The 22,251-nt window shown below is 40.0% G+C and overlaps 1 protein-coding gene across 9 annotated transcripts in view; it reads right to left on the reverse strand.

Moving 5' to 3' along the window:
- Positions 1-22,251, reverse strand: part of homer1b (homer scaffold protein 1b) — a 198,745-nt gene that overhangs the window by 17,969 nt on the left and 158,525 nt on the right. For all 9 annotated transcript variants that reach the window (XM_010902459.3, XM_020044810.3, XM_034296250.1 and 6 more), the window contains 3 exons: positions 8,363-8,519; positions 8,002-8,112; positions 5,984-6,064 (listed from right to left, as the gene is read on the reverse strand). In XM_010902459.3, the coding sequence (XP_010900761.2) occupies positions 5,984-6,064; positions 8,002-8,112; positions 8,363-8,519 (349 nt within the window). The remainder of the gene's footprint in view (positions 1-5,983; positions 6,065-8,001; positions 8,113-8,362; positions 8,520-22,251) is intronic.

Raw genomic sequence — 22,251 nt, forward strand, 5'->3', positions numbered from 1 at the left:
CCCCAGTATCATAGTGCCCTCTATGTTACAGGTTACACACTAAGAAATACATGTTAACTCACTAACAAAAACCCAGAATACAACACACCCTGAGTCTCATCATCATTCTCTGTGGATTTTATGTTCTCTACCTTCCCATGTGTATAGTACATAAGTCCATACTAAAGGGGTCTTAATGGGTTTTTAACATTAATTAACATTTTTGATAACCATGCTGGAGACCACCTTCGGGTGCAAGATGCAAGTTGCAGCAAAGAGTTCTAATAAATGCAAAGATTTGTAACTGAACGACAGAAACTCTTTACAAATTTCAAACTAGGGTTGCACAATATTGGAAATAATTGACATTGCGATATTTTGTTTTTCTTCAGAAAGAGCTTTGGCTATCAACCTGACAATATGTATCCTTCATTCTTCCCCAGCCCCATCCTCTACAATTAAAATATATGAAACTCATTATATTTCAGAACAGGTTGCTAGGTAATAATATGTAAGAGTGATAGTAAAGCGATAGCAACAGTAGTAAAATAAAATGTGCAATTGGGCATAACTTACCAACTGCAAGATGCAGTCTGTGGCCAAAGCACTGCAATCTGGTCTACTTGTTCAGGTGCAGCCTTCACCATGTTCGCGCCATTGTCTGTTGTTATACAGACTAGACGACTCTCATCTAGGCCCCAATCAGCTAAAGCTTCTCTCATCCCGGTTGCATTTTTCTCACTTATGATCCTCTGGGTAAATGCACTTTGCAAACAGCGACTTTTCAGGTGGAAGTCCTCATTAATAAAGTGTACGGTCAGACTTATGTAGGGCTCCGTTGTCCGGCTGGACAACAAGTCCGTTGTTGCTGTATAATATTACACTTGTGACAGCTCTTTTTCAGCTTTTGCCTTGCATTTCTCATACAGCTCTGGAATGGCAACTTAAGAAAAATTGTTGTGTGATGGCATTACATACCGCTTGTCAAGCGACCGGATAATGTTTTTAAAACCCTTTTTAATAACCGTGTTAATTGGTACCATGTCTTTGGCGATGTGAAATGTTATTGAATCTGTGATTTCTCTCTGCCGTTTGGAACCTTTGTATGGTGTAATAATGGCAAATGCATCCAAAATAGATTTTTAGCATTTTATAGCATTAAAATGCATTGGACTCATCATACGAAGATTTGCCTTAAATGATTGAACAAATTGGTCGTGTTGCGGCAACAATAGCAAGGCATTCTCGACAAAGTACCTGTTTTTGGTCAACATCTAATTTCTGTTTGCAACCAAATTCTCTATTTTGGTCTTTTTTGCCTGTTCCTAGCTCATCATTTCGTCACGCACAAAGCAGAGCCTGCATGTTAACTAAGTGCAGCAACGAACCGTGTTTAAAATAATACTAATAGTAATAATAATAATAAACTGTGCATCCAATAACCCATAAATCAGACAGATATAATGCTGGTTTTCCATTTGAAAAATATATATATATATATATATTGTAGACTGATATATGTTTACCTTACTAAACCGCACGTTCTGTGATGTGACTATTGCGGATGCGTACATCGCAACCCAGATAGCAAAAAATATCCGCACGGCTTCTTTTTGCCGCCGGCCCTAAGCTGTTGGCTATAGGTGCGTCATGCTGGCGGGGATGAAACGTTTGCCGCCGAATACGTCACTCCCATTTCTTGCGAGATGGCATTGTTTACGCAATGTTGCTAGTACATGTAGAATTTTAACGAACAATAATAGGTAGCAAAAGCTTTACATCTAGAAAGACTAAGTTTAACTTTTAGTTTTTCTTACAGAAATAACGATATATATATATGTTGTTTAAATTATTTTGTTTGCCTGAACAAGTATGCTGCTAGTCCAGTAGCTAGAGTGGCTAGTAAGTGTTAGCTAGCACATGCTGTTTTGCCTTTCAGTATACACTGTGGCTAGCAAGTTTTGTGCTGTGTTGCTACTGTACTGGATTTTTAGGCGATTATGATTTCTAATTCTCTGAACTGCTGTACTTTTTATGTTTGAGGAAAATTCTGTGTTCTCTTGAATCACAACACTCGGTTAATACATTTTATTTTTTAACAATTTCACTGTTCCACATTTGGCTGATAATGTTTCCCCCCCACAGCATAGCTACTGTATATTCCTAACGTTAACAATCCGGTTTTGTTCACGTTTTCTTGCAGATAACCGGTTATGCTCTGGCCAAGGTATCTTCACCCAAGAGACCTACTGTTGGTCAATCGTTTTGGCTTTAAAGGCAAATGCATTGTTAGTCACAATGTCTAGTTATTGGGCCAAAAGGAAAATAATATTGAAAAGAGTTGAGGGACAAACAGGACATTCACTTGAATCACTACATGCTACAGAAGTTGCATCGATTCCAGAAAACCAGGAAAATGTTGAGCCATCTGTAGACTTCAGAGCTGGTATGTAAAATGTATTGCAGTGATGCTTAATTTGTGATCCTGTAACTAAACTATACACTTTGTTAAATTTTCAAATTTCTGTTCCCTCTTTCTCAGAACCAGGTTTCTCCCCAGTAATCCAGACTCAACAGAGCCAAGAGTTTGAGTACAAGTAAGTGATGTTATTTGTGACGTTTTTTGTCTTGGAAACTATTGCTTCTATTTAAGATTAGGAATCCTTTTATCCATAATCTGTTTTTCATTAGGGCACTTGACTTTCTGGATAAAAGGTGTCTGTGTGTTCTACATATCATTAGCTTTGCACAGTTCAATTATTGTTTCATTACTGAATATGCAGTGAAATTAAAGCTGTTATGTTTGTTCCCCCAGCTCGTCAAGTACTAAGCTTTACACCACCGGCAGCATATGGGTGAAAACGCTGGAGGTATGTAATACGTTGTGCTAAACTAAGTTTTACATTTAAGTCCAATTCATTAAATGTATGCAATTACTTATTTACTTAATGATTATCAATAGGAGAAAGTCATCGCTTTGTTATTGGCCCTTGGACGACCCTGGCATCTCGTGTAAAGCACAAAGTTTTCAGCTATGAAGGTATATTCTAGGCCTATGTCTTATTGTCCACTGTTTTAACAGTATTGAAAATATTGCCTTTAGTAGTTGTTTTTTAAATTTTTTCATGTAGATTTCCAGAGACTCCAGAATGAAAACCAAGCTCTGAGGGAGGAGAACCAAGCCCTGAGGGAATGCAATGCACAAGCAGGTGAGAACGTGCACTCTTTCTTAAATGTTACTTTTTTGTGTGTAATGTAGGTTCAGAATTACCATATGCCTTTGATTTTGTAGCTTCGGATGACAGCGGCTCACTTCAAGAGCAGGTGAAGCAAGTAGGGACAATGTTGAAGACGTTTGCTCTCACTGGGCAATCAGGTACAATTTGCAAACAACACCTGTGGTTGTTAGTTTAATACCTGTACATGTAGTAGACCTAGATATAAATGTCGTAGTTTAGTATTTGAGGGACCAGGACTGACTACTTTATTCTTTTATTCTGGGAACCCCTGTAGGTGCGTTACCTGAAAGGAGCATCTGACCGTGAAGGCGGAAAAGGCGCCGCACCGCTCAGAGGGACCCACAGCCGACCCCTTAAACCTAGGCTGACTACTGACACCCCAGCATCACTGAACTGGAACACTTTCTTTATCCTGCAGTCAGTAACATCAAGAAGCCAGAAGTGCCAGACTACACTCACCAAATCCACCCTGTTTTTTTTTTGTATTTTAACTTTAGTATTGGCTTATTTCATTCCGTCTTAACGATTCTATTATAGTTTGTAAATCTTCATACCTGTTACTTTATATTGCACATTAACTAGTACCAAAATTCTACTTTCATTTCATCAGTGTGCTTAACTGTTATTCTATTAATAAGAGCTTGGAAATACTATTTCATACCTCTGATACTTGATATTGCACATTACCTGGTACCAAATATTCTACTTACTCTGTTTTTAACATCAGCATTTTTCATTCCATCACAGTGCTTAACTGTTATTCTATTGTTAAATATAGCTTGTAAATCCTTGTGCCACAGGTCAGCATTGCAGTTATAATGGTCTGTTCTACTACTGTTTTTACCTCCGTATTTTTATATAAATATATATGTCAAGTTTTGTTTATCACAGATACAAGAGACACAGATCTTATTGCAGCACGGTGTAAATCTTGTGCTCCAGGTCAGCAATGCCATTATAATGGTCTAATCTACTCTAGAGCTTTACTCTAAATTATTACCACTTTTCCTATTGTTAGAAATGGCTTGAAAACGTGATGTTATACCTCGATTTATTTGGTATTCTGCACATTCTTTGGTACCAAATATCCTCATTACTTGTTATGTTTACTGGTAATTATTTTCATCCCAGAGCTGACCTCTTTATATTATTAACAATTATTGTGTTTGCGTTATAATTTGCTTGTATGGCTGTTTTTTTTAACCAAAATTTAATTGGAAACCTGCATGTTCTGTAGTGTGTATTTATATGTATATTTTTTTCTGCCTGTTATTTATTTCAGTGATCTGACACATCTTGTTTGAATGACAGTTACTGTACTTTGAAATGTGGAATTAAAACACCAAATGGAAATTTGTCTGGTTTGATCAATCATTATTCTCGATAAACTGCATGCTATAAATATTAAATGTATATATATAAAAGCGGCAGATCGCTCGAAAATAGCGTTTGCCGTGGAAGGTGTGCCTTCTGTATAACGGTGGTGGAACGGCGGTTGGCCCACGGGCTGGCCGCAGAACACAGGCGGTAGGAAGGCGGCTGCCGCTTTTAAAAAGTGGCTGGCGGTGAGCCGGCAAACGTGTTTGCGTTTAAGACATTCTGACGCTTCTACGGTCTCTGGAGGACCGCCTCCGGTCCGCCGGCTCATTGCTATCTGGGAATGTCGATGTTGAAACGATATATCGTGCAGCCCTATTTCAAATGCACATTTTGGGCATTCAGTTGTTTTTAAAATTATTATTTATATGCTTGTATTCCTAAATTCATGTTATGACAGATATATCACATATTTTGGTTTAGAAGACAATAGACCACTGTTGAAAAATTTGGGGTCACTTAGACATTTTTTGTCAAAAACATCAAATTGATCTAAAACACAGTATAGATATTTTTGATGTGGTAAATGGCTATTGTAGATGGAAATGGCTGATTCTTAATGGAATATCTACAGAGGCCCATTATCAGCAACCATCAGTAATGTGTTTGCTAATCCAAGTTTATAATTTTAAAAGGCCATGTGATCATTAGAAAACCCTTTTGCTGTTTAGCACAGCTAAAAACTGTTGTAGCAAAAAAACTGTCCATCTTTAGAATAGTTGAGTATCTAGTGCATCAGCAATTATGGGTTCAATTACAAGCTAAAAATTGCCAGAAACAAAGAACTTACTTCTGAAACTCATCAGTCTGTTCTTGTTCTCAGGATTGAAGACTATTCCATGCGAGAAATTGCCAAGAAACTGATGATGTCGTACAAAACTTTGTACTATTTCCCTTCACAGAACAGCGAGCAAGAGGATGAATACTAGTTTGGCAAACAGACGGAAAGCTTCATTAAATAATACCCGCAAAACACCAGTCTCAACGTCAACAGTGAAGAGGCGACCCCGGGATGCTGGCCTTCTAGGCAGAGCTGCAAAGAAAAAGCCATATCTCAGTCTGGGCAATAAAAATAAAAGATTAAGATGGGCAAAAATACACAGACACTGGACAGAGGAAGACTGAAAAAAAAATGCCAGCATCCCGAAGTCCCCTCTTCACTGATGACAATAAGACCGGTATTTTGCAGGTACAATTTAATGAAGATGCCAGTACTCTTTAATGGAGCTACCACAAACTAAAACTAGCTTGGTTCAAAGTGCTTAATGATACAATATGTGTACAATGTAAATTGGTTGGCCCTAATAGCTTTTTTAAATTCAAATAATTGTCCCCCCCCCCCCCCCCCCTCAAGTCTAAAGACTCCTCTGTTATTAGATTGTACTCACATGTAGTTTCTGTGACAGTGAGTCTCTCTGCTCCAGTAGCTCATTAGTGTTCTCAACTTGGTCTTTCAACTGCTCCATTTCCTGTTGATGACAGGGGGCGTTTTAGGGAAACTACAATAGATTCACCTTTTCACAGATTGGGACGTAATACATTGTCTTTGATGAACTCTCACACACACACAAACACACACACACACAGGCACATCCACAAATGCTTGTTCATAGACTTTAGCTCAGCATTCAACATGGCCATCCCCTGTAGGCTGTTCAACAACCTCCATGACCTAGAGATCAGCCCTTCTCTCTGTAACTACACTTTGGAATTCCTAACCAACAGACCCTAGCCTGTCAGGTTAGACAACTTCACCTCCTCCACCCTTATACTGAACAGTGGTGTTCCACAAGGCAGCGTGCTGAGACCCCTCTGTACCCCCTCTTCATCCACAACTGCATTCCTGTACACAGCTCCAACATAATCATTAAGTTCGCAGAAGACGCTATGTGGTAGGCCTGATCAGTGATAATGACGAGTCAGCCTACCGGGAGGAGGTCTAGTGCCTGGCAGCATAGTGCGCTGATAAAAACCTGGCCCTCAATGCAAAGAAAACCATGGAGCTCATTGTGAAATCTAAAGGCTGCAGTAATGCCCCAGTTTTCCTGAGGTGGAGCGTATGTCCAGCTACAAATTCTTGAGTGTCCACATCTCCGAGGACCTCTCTTGGTCCCCCAACACCTCAGCCCTGGGCAAAAAGGCACGGCACCGCCTGTACTCCTTGAGGACGCTGAAGAAGGCTGGTCTGTCGTCCAAGATCCTTGTAAACTTCTACCGCTGCACGAGAGCATTCTAACAAACTGCACCACAGTGTGGTTTGGTGGTTGCTCTGTAGCTGACTGGAAGGCCCTGCAATGGGTGATTAAAACTGCCCAGCACATCATAGGGACCCAGCTCCCAGACATTGTAGACCTCCAGCACAAGCGGTGTCTGCTCAGGGCATGCGGCATCACCACGGACCCTTCACATTCATGCCACAAACTGTTTGCCCTCCTACCATCAGGCAGGTGGTACAGGTCTATCTGTTCTCACACCAGCAGGCTCAGGAACAGTTTATTTCCATCTGCTGTAACCCTGCCAAACTCTGTGACTTTCCATCACTAACTATACCCACCCTTTGTACTACTGGACTCTGTCACTACTTTGCAAGTCTGATAAGGTATTCAGTTTCAGTTGTCTACAGGTACGCGTCGTTGTTGCTATTCCTGTATTTCATTTGCACATGCCAACTTGCACCTTAAACTTGCACCATAAACTTCCCCTCATTGCACATTTATAAATGCCACAGTACTTGTATATTCAATTGTTACATACATGTCTACCTTGGGAATCTCATTGCTGCTATCCCTGCATTTAAGTTGTACACGCTACCCGACTCCTTCAGTTTGCTTCGATTGCAAATTCAGAATGCCATTGAGAATTGCCACTTGTACCCGCACAACTATTTCTCACTTGTACATACATTATACTTAATACCTGTACATTTTCTGTACATTTATACATTTTCCACTGCACATTTAGAATTGCCTTATGTAATGCATTTGCATTAATGGCACACCTATACATTCCACTTGTGTGTATATATATATTTAATACTTTTTTCTGCACTCCTCTATTTGCACTTCTGGTAAGATGCAAACTGCATTTCGTTGTACTGTACTTGTACTTGTTTAATGACAATAAAGTTGAATCTAAAAGTTGAATCTAAATTTCCATGTTCCCTATGATCTCACCCTAATCCTAACCATAACTCCAATAACCTATATTTTATTGTGAAACTTATCCTAACCCTGACATAAACCTAATCAGAAATCCCTCAACCTAAAAATAACCCTGGTTCTAACAACGCAGAATTGTAAGATTTCCCTGAACCTAAAACCTTGTGGGGACCTATTGTTCAGATTTTACTATCTGTTTGCTTAGGTCCACACATGTATACATAGACCACACACACACACATACGCACCTCCTCTTTGGCCTTAAGAGTGTTTTCCAGTTCCTCAATGGTCTGGTTTAGCTCTGTCTTCTGGGATTTGATCACAGGGATCTGGGTGCTCTGGCACTCTAGCTCGGTGACCTGGACATATATCAAACCAATCAATCAAAATTTATTTATAAAGCGCTTTTTACAACAGCAGTTGTCACAAAGTGCTTTACAGAGACACCCGGCCTTAAACCCCAAGGAGCGAACAACAGTAGTGTTGAATTTCATATATGAAATGCACACACATGGAATCAGAAAAAAACATACACGTAAACTGAACAAATATCCATTGATGAGCCATACACACCCTCCCTCCCTGTTCTGGTCCCCTCTCTCTCCTCACCCGTTTGTGTAATCTCTCAGCCTCCTCCTGGTAGGCAGACAATTGTTGTTTCCACTGTTTCACATTAGCCGTAGACTCCAGCAGAGCAGTGGTTAGCTTAGCATTGTTGCCCTTTAGAGCTGCTAGCTCTGCCTCCCAGTGCTTAGTCATGGTGGGGCTGAGATAGAGGACACATTAATATTACTTGATAAGAACAGAACATTCAGTTACTTACTGTGTTATCTTATCTCTAAACTGGACATGAGTTCTGGATCAGGGAGAGAGGAAGAAAAGAGAAGCACCTTATGGTGGACAGCTTCTTTATCCATTCAATATTCCATTAAAAAGTTTTACGTTTTTGTTACTTATGAAAATTCTTATCGGGGAGATATCGGAAATTAAACACACAGAACATTGACATCACTACCTTCCTAATTTGTTGTGAGAATTTTTTTGTCTGTAGAGATCACTCTCTGGAACAATTTCTTTCTCCATTTCTGAATGTGCGAGAATAGCTAGCATTGTTACATGACACTCGCATTGTAATGGTAATTCCATCGAATTAAAGGACACTCTTAAAGGTGTAAGTAAAGAGACAAAATTATCTTGGCATAATTAACAGTTTATTTGCAAATAGAGAGAGTACACAGGTTTCCAAGAAACAGTGAATAATCTCTAAAGCACTTGGAAGTACATTCCATCCTACCCTCTGTCGTGTATCTTCCTCTATCCGGTCCTAAAACCCCTTGGTCTGCATCTACCCCCATCCTGCTGAAGATTTACGTTAACCTCGACACCTCATACTTCCTTTCCCAAAGCACAACCAACATTCATTTTCTTATCTAAACATAAGAATACATCAGTTCAAGACATTTCCATAACAGCATCCTGCTTCTGACATGCCCCTTAAGCTAAACAGGGTTGGTCCTGGCTGATCGTTGGATCAGACCTAATGCTGGTGGAATTGGGGTTGGAGCGTCAGTAGGTGACACGCTTCCAGCTTTTCTAAACATATAATAATTTCAGCGACCTAGGGAAATTGTAAATTGCCATCTTGAGGGGTTCAATCAAGAAAGAAATTGTGATACTGTGGAATCTGAGCATTGACAATTACAATATGAATTTACGTTTCATTGGAAGTTAATGTGCCTAGATAATGAGAACAACAGAAACCTCTGTTTAGATTATCTCTCTGTAGGTTGCGCTCTGATAACTACAGGAATGTTTACATTGACCATTTGGCATGGGGGTTAATGTCTTGGAAACCTTATATTTGCTAAGTAGACACACCCTTCAATGTATATATCAGCTTGTAACCAACATTACAGTAAGAAGACAATGGAACGTTCACTGAATGACATCTGTGCTGCAATTTTCCAATAAACTTGGGCGAACATCTCCCTTGATTTGATATGGGTTCTACATTATTTGACCACTATACGTAACCGCCGATTTCTAACAATAAAAAAGTATTTAGTCAGCCACCAATTGTACAAGTTCTCCCACTTGAAAAGTAATTTTCATCATAGGTACACTTCAACTATGAGAGAAAAATGAGAAAAAAGAATCCAGAAAATCACATTGTAGGATTTTTAATGAATTTATTAGTAAATTCCTCAGTTAAAAAAGTATTTGGTCACGTACAAACAAGCAAGATTTTTGGCACTCACAGACCTGTAACTTCTTCTTTAAGAGGCTCCTCTGTCCTCCACTCGTTACCTTTATTAATCGCACCTGTTTGAACTTATCAGTATAAAAGACACCTGTCCACAACCTCAAACAGTCACACTCCAAACTCCACTATGGCCAAGACCAAAGAGCTGTCAAAGGACACCAGAAACAAAATTGTAGACCTGCACCAGGCTGGGAAGACTGAATCTGCAATAGGTAAGCAGCTTGGTGTGAAGAAATCAACTGTAGGAGCAATTATAAGAAAATGGAAGACATACAAGACCACTGATAATCTCCCTTGATCCGGGGCTCCACGCTAGATCTCACCCCGTGGGGTCAAAATGATCACAAGAACGGTGAGCAAAAATCCCAGAACCACACGGGCGGGCCTAGTGAATGAGCTGCAGAGAGCTGGGACTAAAGTAACAAAGGCTACCATCAGTAACACACTACGCCGCCAGGGACTCAAATCGTGCAGTGCCAGACGTGTCCCCCTGCTTAAGCCAGTACATGTCCAGGCCCGTCTGAGGTTTGCTAGAGAGCATTTGGATGGTCCAGAAGAGGATTGGGAGAATGTCATATGGTCAGATGAAACCAAAATAGAACGTTTTGGTAAAAACTAACTTGTCGTGTATGGAGGAGAAAGAATGCTGAGTTGCATCCAAAGAACACCATACCTATTGTGAAGCATGGGGGTGGAAACATCAGGCTTTGGGGCTGTTTTTCTACAAAGGGACCACATAAATTCATAAGAAATCCTACAATGTGATTTTCTGGATTTTTTTCTCTCATTTTGTCTCTCATAGTTGAAGTGTACCTATGATGAATATAACAGGCCTCTCTTATCTTTTTGAGTGGGAGAACTTGCACAATTGGTGGCTGCCTAAATACTTTTTTGCCCCACTGTAGTTGAGCTAGTCATTGATGCAGTCAATTCGCCAACAAACAGAAACAATCCAATAACATCGGACATCAAGGCTGTGACAACTCTATGCTACTTGGGCACAAGGAAAATGCAGATAGGAAGCGCAGACGAAATAGGCATATCTCAGTCATCCGTCAGTAGAATATTACATCAAACAATAAATGCCCTCCGCAGACCCCATATCGTCCGCCAAATCAATCGGTTTCCTCATTCGCCAAATAGAAAGAAACAAAGCCGACTTCATGGCCATAGCTGGAGAAGGGACACATAATTGCACAAATTGCACAAAAGATGAACACACATTTCTTTACAAGCTGCCAGACATTTAAGAGGCTGACAATTAGCTGAACATATCTTGACTATTCAGTATATTATTCTTGGTTTCATGTTTAATCTGTGACCTACATTTTATTTTTTTATATCTTTATTTTAATATGGCAAGGACACATCGTTCTACAGTATTGCTATGATGAATTCACTGACAGAGACCATCCTCTATCAGCCAATCAATGTGGGGTCCTCTTGACTGCTTCTAACCTTTCTCAGATTTTATAGCTGGTTTTAGCGCTCAAACACTTTGTGAAGCCCTCGTGGAACACAACATCATCCATAGCAACAGGGTCAACCACACCCTTTCTCTTAGCTTAAGACTTCTCCAGAATCCTTAGCAAAAGTTGGTCTTAGCAGATTTGTGAATAGGTTTTAAGAGGAAACTCTTAGTTAGGAACCTTTATTGGAGTCCTTCTAGTGGTAAGATGATTTGTGAATACGGCCCCCAGGACTTCTGTGATTTTGTGATTGATTGTAGGTAGTGTAGAAAATGTATTTATTGGCATTCTTATTTATTCATTATCTTATTAGAAGTGTCTTGTACTCTGTATGTTTGATCAATTACACATATGCTAGAAACCTAGTCTCTCTCTCTGTGTCTCCAACTTATAAGGCCAGTGTCTTGTGTTAAGGTGCAGTGATGAATGGAATGTCGGCTGAGCAGGGCCTTGGCTCCTTTAAGCAGTAGGAGAAACAGGCCTCTGCTTGTGCCAAAAAAACACCATAAGAAACTGTTCTCCATGAGGAAGCTCTTGAACAGCAGGGGGTTATTATTAATTACATCCTACAGGTTAACTGAGCTCTATTCCTTATTGGGAACAGCATACTCAACTTGAGTCCCCATATAGTAACTGTCTAGCAGCCTTAGACCAGGCTGTTTGGGCAACAGACATTCTATGATTTTCTGTCTCCTGGAGCTATTTGTGCAACCTTGCATTTTTAGACTACACCGTAGTGGCTACTACGCCTTTTATGTACATTCTGTAAATGCTAATTCCCTCATCTGTACTGTTGGAGGAGGATATAAGCTTGATACTTGAAATGCATAATCAGAATAATCTGTCATGATGCTACTTTGCTAGTCTCTGTACTGTTTCTCTGTCAGCGTTGTGACGGTTGTTCCTGTGGGTCCACGTAATTAAACTTGAAATAATCAACTGTTATACCAGACTCTGAGAAGTTCTTATTTGTATAAATTGCAAACATTTTCCATCTTCTACAGTAGACAGGTCTCTTCACCACTGAAAACATACAAACCTGATTCCAAAAAAGTTGGGACACTGTACAATTGTGTATAAAAACAGAATGCAATGATGTGGAAATTTCAAATTTCAATATTTTATTCAGAATACAACAGAGATGACATATCAAATGTTTAAACTGAGAAAATGTATCACTTTAAGAGAAAAATAAGTTGATTTAAAATTTCTTGGCATCAACACATCTCAAAAAAGTTGGGACAAGGCCATGTTTACCACTGTGTGGCATCCCCTCTTTTTTTTATAACAGACTGCAAAAGTCTGGGGACTGAGGAGACAAGTTGCTCAAGTTAATGAATAGGAATGTTGTCCCGTTGTTGTCTAATACAGGCTTCTAGTTGCTCAACTGTCTTAGGTCTTCTTTGTCGCACCTTCCTCTTTATGATGCGCCAAATGTTTTCTATGGGTGAAAGATCTGGACTGCAGGCTGGCCATTTCAGGACCCGGATCCTTCTTCTACGCAGCCATGACATTGTAATTGATGCAGTATGTGGTCTGGCATTGTCATGTTGGAAAATGCAAGGTCTTCCCTGAAAGAAACAACGTCTGGATGGGAGCATATGTTGTTCTAGAACTTGGATATGACTGTCTGCATTGATGGTGCCTTTCCAGATGTGTAGGCTGCCCATGCCACACGCACTCATGCAACCCCATACCATCAGAGATGGAGGCTTCTGAAATGAGCGCTGATAACAACTTGGGATGTCCTTGTCCTCTTTAGTCCGGATGACATGGCGTCCCAGTTTTCCAAAATGAACTTCAAATTTTTATTTGTCTGACCGCAGAACACTTTTAGATACGGCTTATTTTTTGACCTATAGAGTTTTAACCGGCAACGGCGAATCACACGGTGGATTGTGTTCACCAACAATGTTTTCGGGAAGTATTCCTGAGCCCAATTGTGATTTCCATTACAGTATCATTCCTGTATGTGATGCAGTGCCGTCTGAGGGCCCGAAGATCACAGGCATCCAGTATGGTTTTCCGGCCTTGACCCTTACGCACAGAGATTGTTCCAGATTCTCTGAATCTTTGGATGATATTATGCACTGTAGATGATGAGAACTTCAAACTCTCTGCAATTTATCTTAGAGAAACTCCTTTCTGATATTGCTCCACTATTTATCGCCACAGCATTGGGGATCCTCTGCCCATCTTGACTTCTGAGAGACACTGCCACTCTGAGAGGCTCTTTTTATACCCAATCATGTTGCCAATTGACATAATAAGTTGCAAATTGGTCCTCCAGCTGTTCTGTACATTTAACTTTTCCGGCCTCTTATTGCTAGCTGTCCAAACTTTTTTGGAATGTGTAGCTCTCATGAAATCCAAAATGAGCCAATATTTGGCATGACATTACCAAATGTCTCACTTTCAACATTCAATATGTTATCTATATTCTATTGTGAATTAAATATAAGTTTATGAGATTTGTAAATTATTCCATTCCTTTTTTACTCACAATTTGTACAGTGTCCCAACTTTTTTGGAATCGGGTTTGTACATTATGTATAATCAATGTCAATGATTGTCAGTGATTTAGAATAATAAAATTCTGTTGTATTTGCCTCTATCTGAGCATGATTATTACGACAGAATCATGGTCCGTTTATAATGCGATTCTGTTATGTATATATTCATACCCAGAATTTTACTTATATATATTTATAGAAAGAGATTGATAGATGTTGAGCAGATCCAAGTGTTGTGAACCATAACATCACTCTCTTCTCTTTTCTTTCCCCCCCAGACAAGGACTTATTAGAAGCAGATGTACATGGGGAGGCAGCTGAGCTGCATTCAAAGAGCCCCCCCCATTTGCAGCGCTGGGCCAGGAGTTTCTTGTTGGGGTGTTGGACCAACGCTGATGCAGGAAAGAGCCCATTCACATCCCCAAAACACCCAGTCAGGTGTCGAACCACGCCTGATTACGAGGCGGATTGCAAGCAGCAGCCCTTTTAGGATTGTTTGTGACTTGGTCTTTGTGACTTAGGAGTCCTCTTGACTGCTTCTAACCTTTCTTAGATTTTACAGCTGGTTTTAGTGCTAAAACACTTTGTGAAATACTCTTAGACCAAACATTTTGGAGTCCTAAATTTAGGACTGACACACCCATATTTTAGGAGTTAGGAGTTACTTTTATCCATAAGATGTTTTGTGAATATGGCCCCTGAATTATTATTTTTAAGCAGGCTAACAGATTCTAAAATCAACTCCTAGTAAATTGTATACAAATTTGAATATGATTAAAGCAAAGATTGAACACCATTAGTAATAATTATTTTAACTGAGCACATGTTCTAATTGGGATTTCAAAATGATCATAAATTAATCATACTCATCAGCTGTCCTCCTTATATTGATCTTAGAATAAGGATTTAAAAAAAAATAATATCCATAGCCACCAGGGGTTGCATGATATTGGAAATAACGGACATTGCAATATTTTGTTTTTCTGCAATATATATTGCAATATGAAGAAATACAGGATGTCTTCAGAAAGAGCTTTGGCTATCAACCTGACAGTATGTATCCTTCATTCTTCCCCAACCCCATCCTCTACAATTAAAATGTATGAAACTCATATTTCAGAACAAGTTGCTAGGTAATAATATGTAAGAGTAATAGTAAAGCAATAGCAAAAGCAATAAAACAGAATGCGCAATTGGGCATAACTTACCAACTGCAAGATGCAATCTGTGGCCAAAGCACTGCAATCTGGTCCACTTGTTCAGGTGCAGCCTTCACCATGTTCGCGGCATTGTCTGTTGTTATACAGACTAGACGACTCTCATCTAGGCCCCAATTAGCTAAAGCTTCTCTCATCCCTGTTGCGTTTTTCTCACTTGTATGATCCTCTGGGAAAATGCACTTTGCAAACAGCGACTTTTCAGGTGGAAGTCCTCATTAATAAAGTGTACGGTCAGACTTATGTAGGGCTCTGTTGTCCGGCTGGACGACATGTCCTTTGTTGCTGTATAATATTACACTTGTGACAGCTCTTTTTCAACTTGTGCCTTGCATTTTTCATATAGCTCTGAGGTGGCAACCTGAGAAAAATAGTTGTGTGATGGCATTACATACCCTCTTTAATAACCGTGTTAATTGGTACCATGTCTTTGGCGATGTGAAATTTTATTGAATCTGTGATTTCTCTCTGCTGTTTGCAACCTTTCTCGTATGGTGTAATACTGGCAAATGCATCTGAAATAGATTTTTGCTTTGGGCGGCATTGAGATGTTGCACTCATCATACGAAGATTTGTGGTGCCGCCTTAAATGATTGAACAAATTGGTCATGTTGTGGCAACAATTGCAAGGCATTCTTGACCAAGTACCTTTTTTTGTATAACATCATCCGGTCTGTTGCCGAAATATTTCCATGTAATTGACGATGCATTTCTGTTTGCAACCAAATTCTCAATTTTGGTCTTTTTTGCCTGTTCCTAGCTCATCATTTCGTCACGCACAAAGCAGAGCCTGCAAGTTAACTAAGTGCAGCAACTAACCGTGTTTAAAATAATAATAATAATAAACTGTGTATCCAATAATGCACAAATCTGAGTAAATTACCTTATATTAGGCAGATATAATGCTGGTTTTTCTATTTGAAAAATATATATATTGTAGACTGATATATGTTTACCTTACTATATCGCACGTTCTGTGATGTGACTATTGCGGATACGTCCATCGCAATGTTGATGCTGAAATGATGTATCCCTGGGCTAAGGCTTAACCCTAGGCTAGATTCATACTTGTGTTCCTAAGCCCTGTGCTAACGGACAAATACGATACAATACCATTTTACATGCTGTGATAAGCTGCAAATGTTTCATTCTCTCTGGCATGCGAATAATGTAACACTACATCACTGACGCATGACCAATGTTATGCTACCACGATTCAATTAATGACTTCATGACATCGACTGATCAAGATGCCCACCCTGTCAGTATTTGCTTGAACAACTTTGTTAAAACTATGTGAAGAAAGAGACAAACATTAGTCAACCTTCATTCTTTTGACATATCTGATGAATTTACATCCAAAGCAAGCTACAATAACTACTTTGCTAAGATTTAGCAGGGATAATGAAACAGTTGAAGACTGGAAGAATGTTGCCTGGTCTGATGAGTCTCAATTTCTGTTGAGACATTCAGATGGTAGAGTCAGAATTTGGCGTAAACAGAATGAGAACATGGATCCATCATGCCTTGTTACCACTGTGCAGGCTGGTGGTGGTGGTGTAATGGTGTGGGGGATGTTTTCTTGGCACACTTTAGGCTCCTTAGTGCCAATTGGGCATTGTTTAAATGCCACGGCCTACCTGAGCATTGTTTCTGACCATGTCCATCCCTTTATGACCACCATGTACCCATCCTCTGATGGCTACTTCCAGCAGGATAATGCACCATGTCACAAAGCTCGAATCATTTCAAATTGGTTTCTTGAACATGACAGTGAGTTCACTGTACTGAAATGGCCCCCACAGTCACCAGATCTCAACCCAATAGAGCATCTTTGGGATGTGGTGGAACGGGAGCTTCGTGCCCTGGATGTGCATCCCACAAATCTCCATCAACTGCAAGATGCTATCCTATCAATATGGGCCAACATTTCTAAAGAATGCTTTCAGCACCTTGTTGAATCAATGACACGTGGAATTAAGGCAGTTCTGAAGGCGAAAGGGGGTCAAACACAGTATTAGTATGGTGTTCCTAATAATCCTTTAGGTAAGTGTATTCACGAAACACTAGTCGGTTGAATGTATAGCCTATTGCCTGTTTAACAACAAAAATGTCCTTTTCTGTAATTGTGCCATGTTATATACTTTAACTATATTTACATTTGGGGCATATTACTTCATCAAAGAAATGTGGTGGAAAAAACATCATATTAGGTTACAACATATAAATTATGATTCAGTAGCCTAATGTCAGAGGTTGCGTGACAGTTGGGAGTTTATAGAATCAAACACAGCAACATATCAATCCATGAACAAGGTTATAGTAGACAATATTCCACCAATTTTAATGTTTTATTATGGCCAGTGATTTAAAACCTTCAATAACAGCAGTTTCAGGCAGGTGTTGATCAATCAATCAATCAAATGTATTTATAAAGCCCTTTTTACAACAGCAGTTGTCACAAAGTGATTTTACAGAGACACCCGGCTTTAAACCCCAAGGCGCAAACAACAGTAATGTTTAATTTCAGTGGCTAGGAAATTTTTTAGGAAGAAACCTAGAGAGGACCCAGGCTCAGAGGGGTGACCAGTCCTCTTCTGGCTGTGCCGGGTGAGATATTAAGAGTCCAATTGGAATAATTAATACATTTATCTGGGCTAAATCCAGAGTCTATTTAAATTTAGACACGGTCAGAAGTATAACCAGATGGACAAGGACAGGGACAGCAACGGGCCAACCAAACCAGGTACTGGAGCAGGACCTCATGTCCTCCTAGTTTAAAATGGTAGGAGAATGGGAAAAATCTGAAAATGCATTCCTCATATCAACAACGATTTATAGTGGAGAAGGAGAACTTAGTGGGGAAGGAGAACTGATCCAGTCCCCCAGCACAATAGTATAACAGCGTAAGACCTTGGAATTGAGACGGGGGGGTCCGGCGACACTGTGGCCCTACCCGGGAGAGGCCCCGGACAGGTCCCAACAGGCAGGAAATCAATCCACCCACATTGCCAGGCATCAACCAAAGGGACACCCACCAACCGCAACCACCCAGAATGAGGGCAGAGTATTGCCAGCAGAGTACAGCCCAATTGCACAAGTGCACAACAGAGAGACAACAAGCCAGTGACTCTTCCCCCGAAAGGCATTGGAGGGAGGGCATCCCAGTGGCGGCGAGAGCCCAATTGGCATAACAGCAAGGGTGGACAGTATCAAGCCTACTGGTCACCTTCACGCTCCCGGGCCAGGCTACACCTAATTATAAACCGTGCTGTTGAGATTAGTTTTTAGTAGACACTTGAAAGTTTGCACTTAATTTGCATTTCTAACCTTAATTGGCAGATTATTCCACAGTAGTGGAGCTCTTTGAGAAAAGGCCCTGCCTCCAGCTGTTTGTTTAGAAATTCTAGGTACAAGTAAAAGGCCTGAATCTTGCGATCGTAGGTTACGTGTAGGTATGTATGGCTGGATCATTTCAGCAAGGTAAGTGGTAGCAAGTCCATGTATTGATTTATAGGTTAACAGTAAAACCTTAAAATCCAACCTAACCCTAACACTAGGCAGGCAGTGTAAGGACGCTAGTACAAGAGTAATGTTTTCAAATTATTTTGTTCTAGTTAGGATTCTAGCAGCCGTGTGCAGCACTAATTGAAGTTTATTTATTGATTTGTCAGGGTAACCGGAAAGAAGAGCATTGCAATAATCTAATCTAGAAGTAACGAAAGCATGGATTAATTTTCCTGCATCAGTTCTTGTTAGAAATTTTCTGATTTTTGCAATGTTTTTCAAAGAACAAAATAAGCAACTCTTGATACATATTGTATATGTTCTTCAAAGGAGAGGTCAGGGTTAACGCTGAGGTTTCTTACAGTTTTTTGCAATATGACCATTGAGCCGTCAAGATTCACAGTGAGATCTGCTAACAACACTCTGTTTCTTGGGTCCTAAAACGACCATTTCTGTTTTTCTTGAGTTTAAGAGCAAGAAGTTCTCTGTCATCCACTTCCTAATATCTGAAACGCATGCTTCCAAAGTAGCCAATTTTGGGGCTTCTCCATGTGTCATCTGCATAACAGTGAAAATTTACATTGTGATTTTGGATTACATCGCCCAGAGGGAGTATATATAGTGAGAACAATAATGGGCCCAGAACCGAGCCTTGAGGAACACCAAAGCATACCTTTGACTTGTCAGAGGACATGCCATCCACACTAACAAACTGATATCTTTCAGATAAATAAGATTTAAACCAGGCTAGAACATGTCCACGTAGCCCAATATGATTTCCAGTCTCTCTAAGAGAAGGGAGTGATCAATAGTGTCAAAAGCAGCACTAAGATCACAAAGCAACAGGACGGATGCGGAAACTTTCTCTGAGGCCATTAGAAGGTAATTTGTTACCTTCACGAGTGCAGTCTCAGTACTATCTGAAACCGGACTGGAGCCTTCTGGAAGGCTTAATTTCCGCAATTTTTAGTGAGTTTGGTAATCAAACCCAAACGAAAGGGAGCAATTTATTATGTTCAGCATTGGTTGACCTAGCACAGGAAATAGCTCCTTAAGTTATTTTGTTGGAATCGGTTCTAGCTGACAGTTTGTGGGTTTAGAACTCATTACAAATTTAGTGAATGTGTCGAGCGATACGGTATCAAAAAATTCAAGTGTCCCAAATTTAAAACACCTGGTCAGGGAGGTTCAGGAAATGTTTAGGACAACTGAGATTTTGAGGACCATAACTATTTAAGGAGGAGTCAGTTATTTGTTTTCTAATGGTGATGATCTTTTCATCAAAGTAGTTCATGTATTCATTACAACTTGTTGAGCTTTGCTTTTTTGTTAACTTTGCAACTGTATCAAAGAGCAATTTTAGATTGTTTTTGTTCACCTCAATCAGGTTGGAGAAATATGCTGATCGAACAGACGTGAGTGATTTTCGGTATTGTACTGTACTGTCTATCCAGGCTAGTCTGAATACTTCCAACTTGGTGGAGCGCCACTTTCGCTCCAATTTTCTGGAGGCATGCTTAAGTGCTCTAGTATTGTCTGTGTTCCAGGGAGCAAGTTTCTTGTTGCATATTTCTTTTGTTTTTAGTGGTGCAACAGTGTCTAATGTATTTCGCAGTGTTGAGTTTAGATCTTCGATTTGATCGTTTACAGATTTATTTACTCTGTCGTTAATGAGCGAACTTGTAAGAATATCAAGGAATGTATTTGTAGTCCGAGAATTTATAGTATGGCTTTGAAACTCATTGTTTGTGGAGCAAGTGGATTTCTTGTTTTAACGGTAAATGTAATAAGACAGTGATCCGATAATCCCAGATTTTGGGGGGAAATTATTAGATCTATAAGATCTATGTCTCATGACAGGACTAAATCTAAGATGTGATTGTGGCAATGTGTTGGACCTGAGACATGTTGGATAAAACCCCTTGAGTCAATTATGGCTTCAAAGGCTTTTTGAAGAGGATCATTGGACTTTTCCATATGAATATTGAAATCACCAAAAATGTGAATACTCTCTGCCATGACTACAACGTTAGAAAAGAATTCTGGAAACTCATTGAGGAACATTGTGTATAAATAGTAGCTATGTAAAACGATTTATTGGCCTGTTTAACTTTCATGAGTAAAACTTCAAAAGAAAGAAGATCAGTGATATGTTTGAGAGTAAATAAATATTAGCAACAACCACTCCTTTTCGGGATGCACAAATGATATGATCACTAGTATAGCCAGGAGGAGAGGCCTCATTTAAGGCAATTAATTCATCAGGCTTTAGCCACGTTTCACATAAACCAATAACATCTAGTTTATGATCAAAGATTAATTCACTGCAACTGCCTTTGGACCAAGGGAACTAACATTTAGGAGTCCCATTTTGAGATGCGAGGTGATACAGTCATTTCTATTTTTATTTGTGACTGAGGTAGAGGAAGGCTTTATCTTAATACGGTTATTTTTGTTAGCACTACCTTGTTTAACTTTTTTCAGCCTGGAATGAGTCACAGTGGCAATAGGTAAAGCTGTACTAATTACTCTGGCTATGCTATCGACAGACTCCACTATGCTAGCAGGCTGGCTAACAGCCTGTGGCCTGACCTGCACCCTATCTCATGGTGAGGCTATAGGAGTGAGACTCCTGTCAATGTTCCTAGATAAATGAAGAGCACCACTCCAGCTAGGATGGAGTGCGTCGCTCCTCAGCAGATCAGGCCTGGCCCTATTTCTGGGAGAGTACCAAAAAGAAAGCCAGTTATCTTCAAACTCTACCTCCTGTGATGGGCAGAACTCAGTTTTCAGCCAGCGATTGAGTTGTGCAAGTCTGCTGTAGAGCTCGTCACTACCTCTAGCTGGGAGGGGGCCAGAGACAATTACTCGATGTCGACACATCTTTCTAGCTAGTTTACACGCTGATGCTATGTTCTGCTTGGTAACCTCTGACTGTTTCATCCTAACGTCGTTGGTGCCAGCAATATCTCTGTACTTTCTATACTTGCCAGTTTTAGACTTCGCTAGCACCAGACCCAGATTTGTGGCTATGTTGGTGGCTCTGCCCCCCGGTAAACAGTGTACAATCGCCGACTGATTCTTTAGTCTAATACTGCGGGTAATGGAATTGCCGATGACTAAAGTTTTTAGTTTTTCAAGGCCACCAGTAGAACATGCCTGCCGATTATTCCCCTCCAAAGACTCCGACTCCAGTGGGGAAAACCTGTTGAAAGTCTCCTGTTGAAACGATTCAGGTTTAACTGGTCGACGGAATTTCTTCCCAGTAACAAAGAGAAAGTTCTTGCCTGGCTGCAGGAGCTGTGCCGGGGGGCTAACAAGACTAAAGTTTCTTCCTGGTGGCACTGACGCAGTTTTTTTCTATTTCTAGACTAACATAATCTGTTGTGTTTTCTGTTGATTTCTGACTTCTGTAAAGTTTTGTTATTTCTTATTTATGTTTATTTACATGTTTACTTTAAACAAGAGCTACAAATGTTGCAAGTAACACTTATGGAGAAACGGTAGCCTAACAGTGTAGTGCCTCTTT

Source organism: Esox lucius, chromosome 13 (genome assembly GCF_011004845.1).
Source record: "Esox lucius isolate fEsoLuc1 chromosome 13, fEsoLuc1.pri, whole genome shotgun sequence".
Taxonomy (NCBI): domain Eukaryota; kingdom Metazoa; phylum Chordata; class Actinopteri; order Esociformes; family Esocidae; genus Esox; species Esox lucius.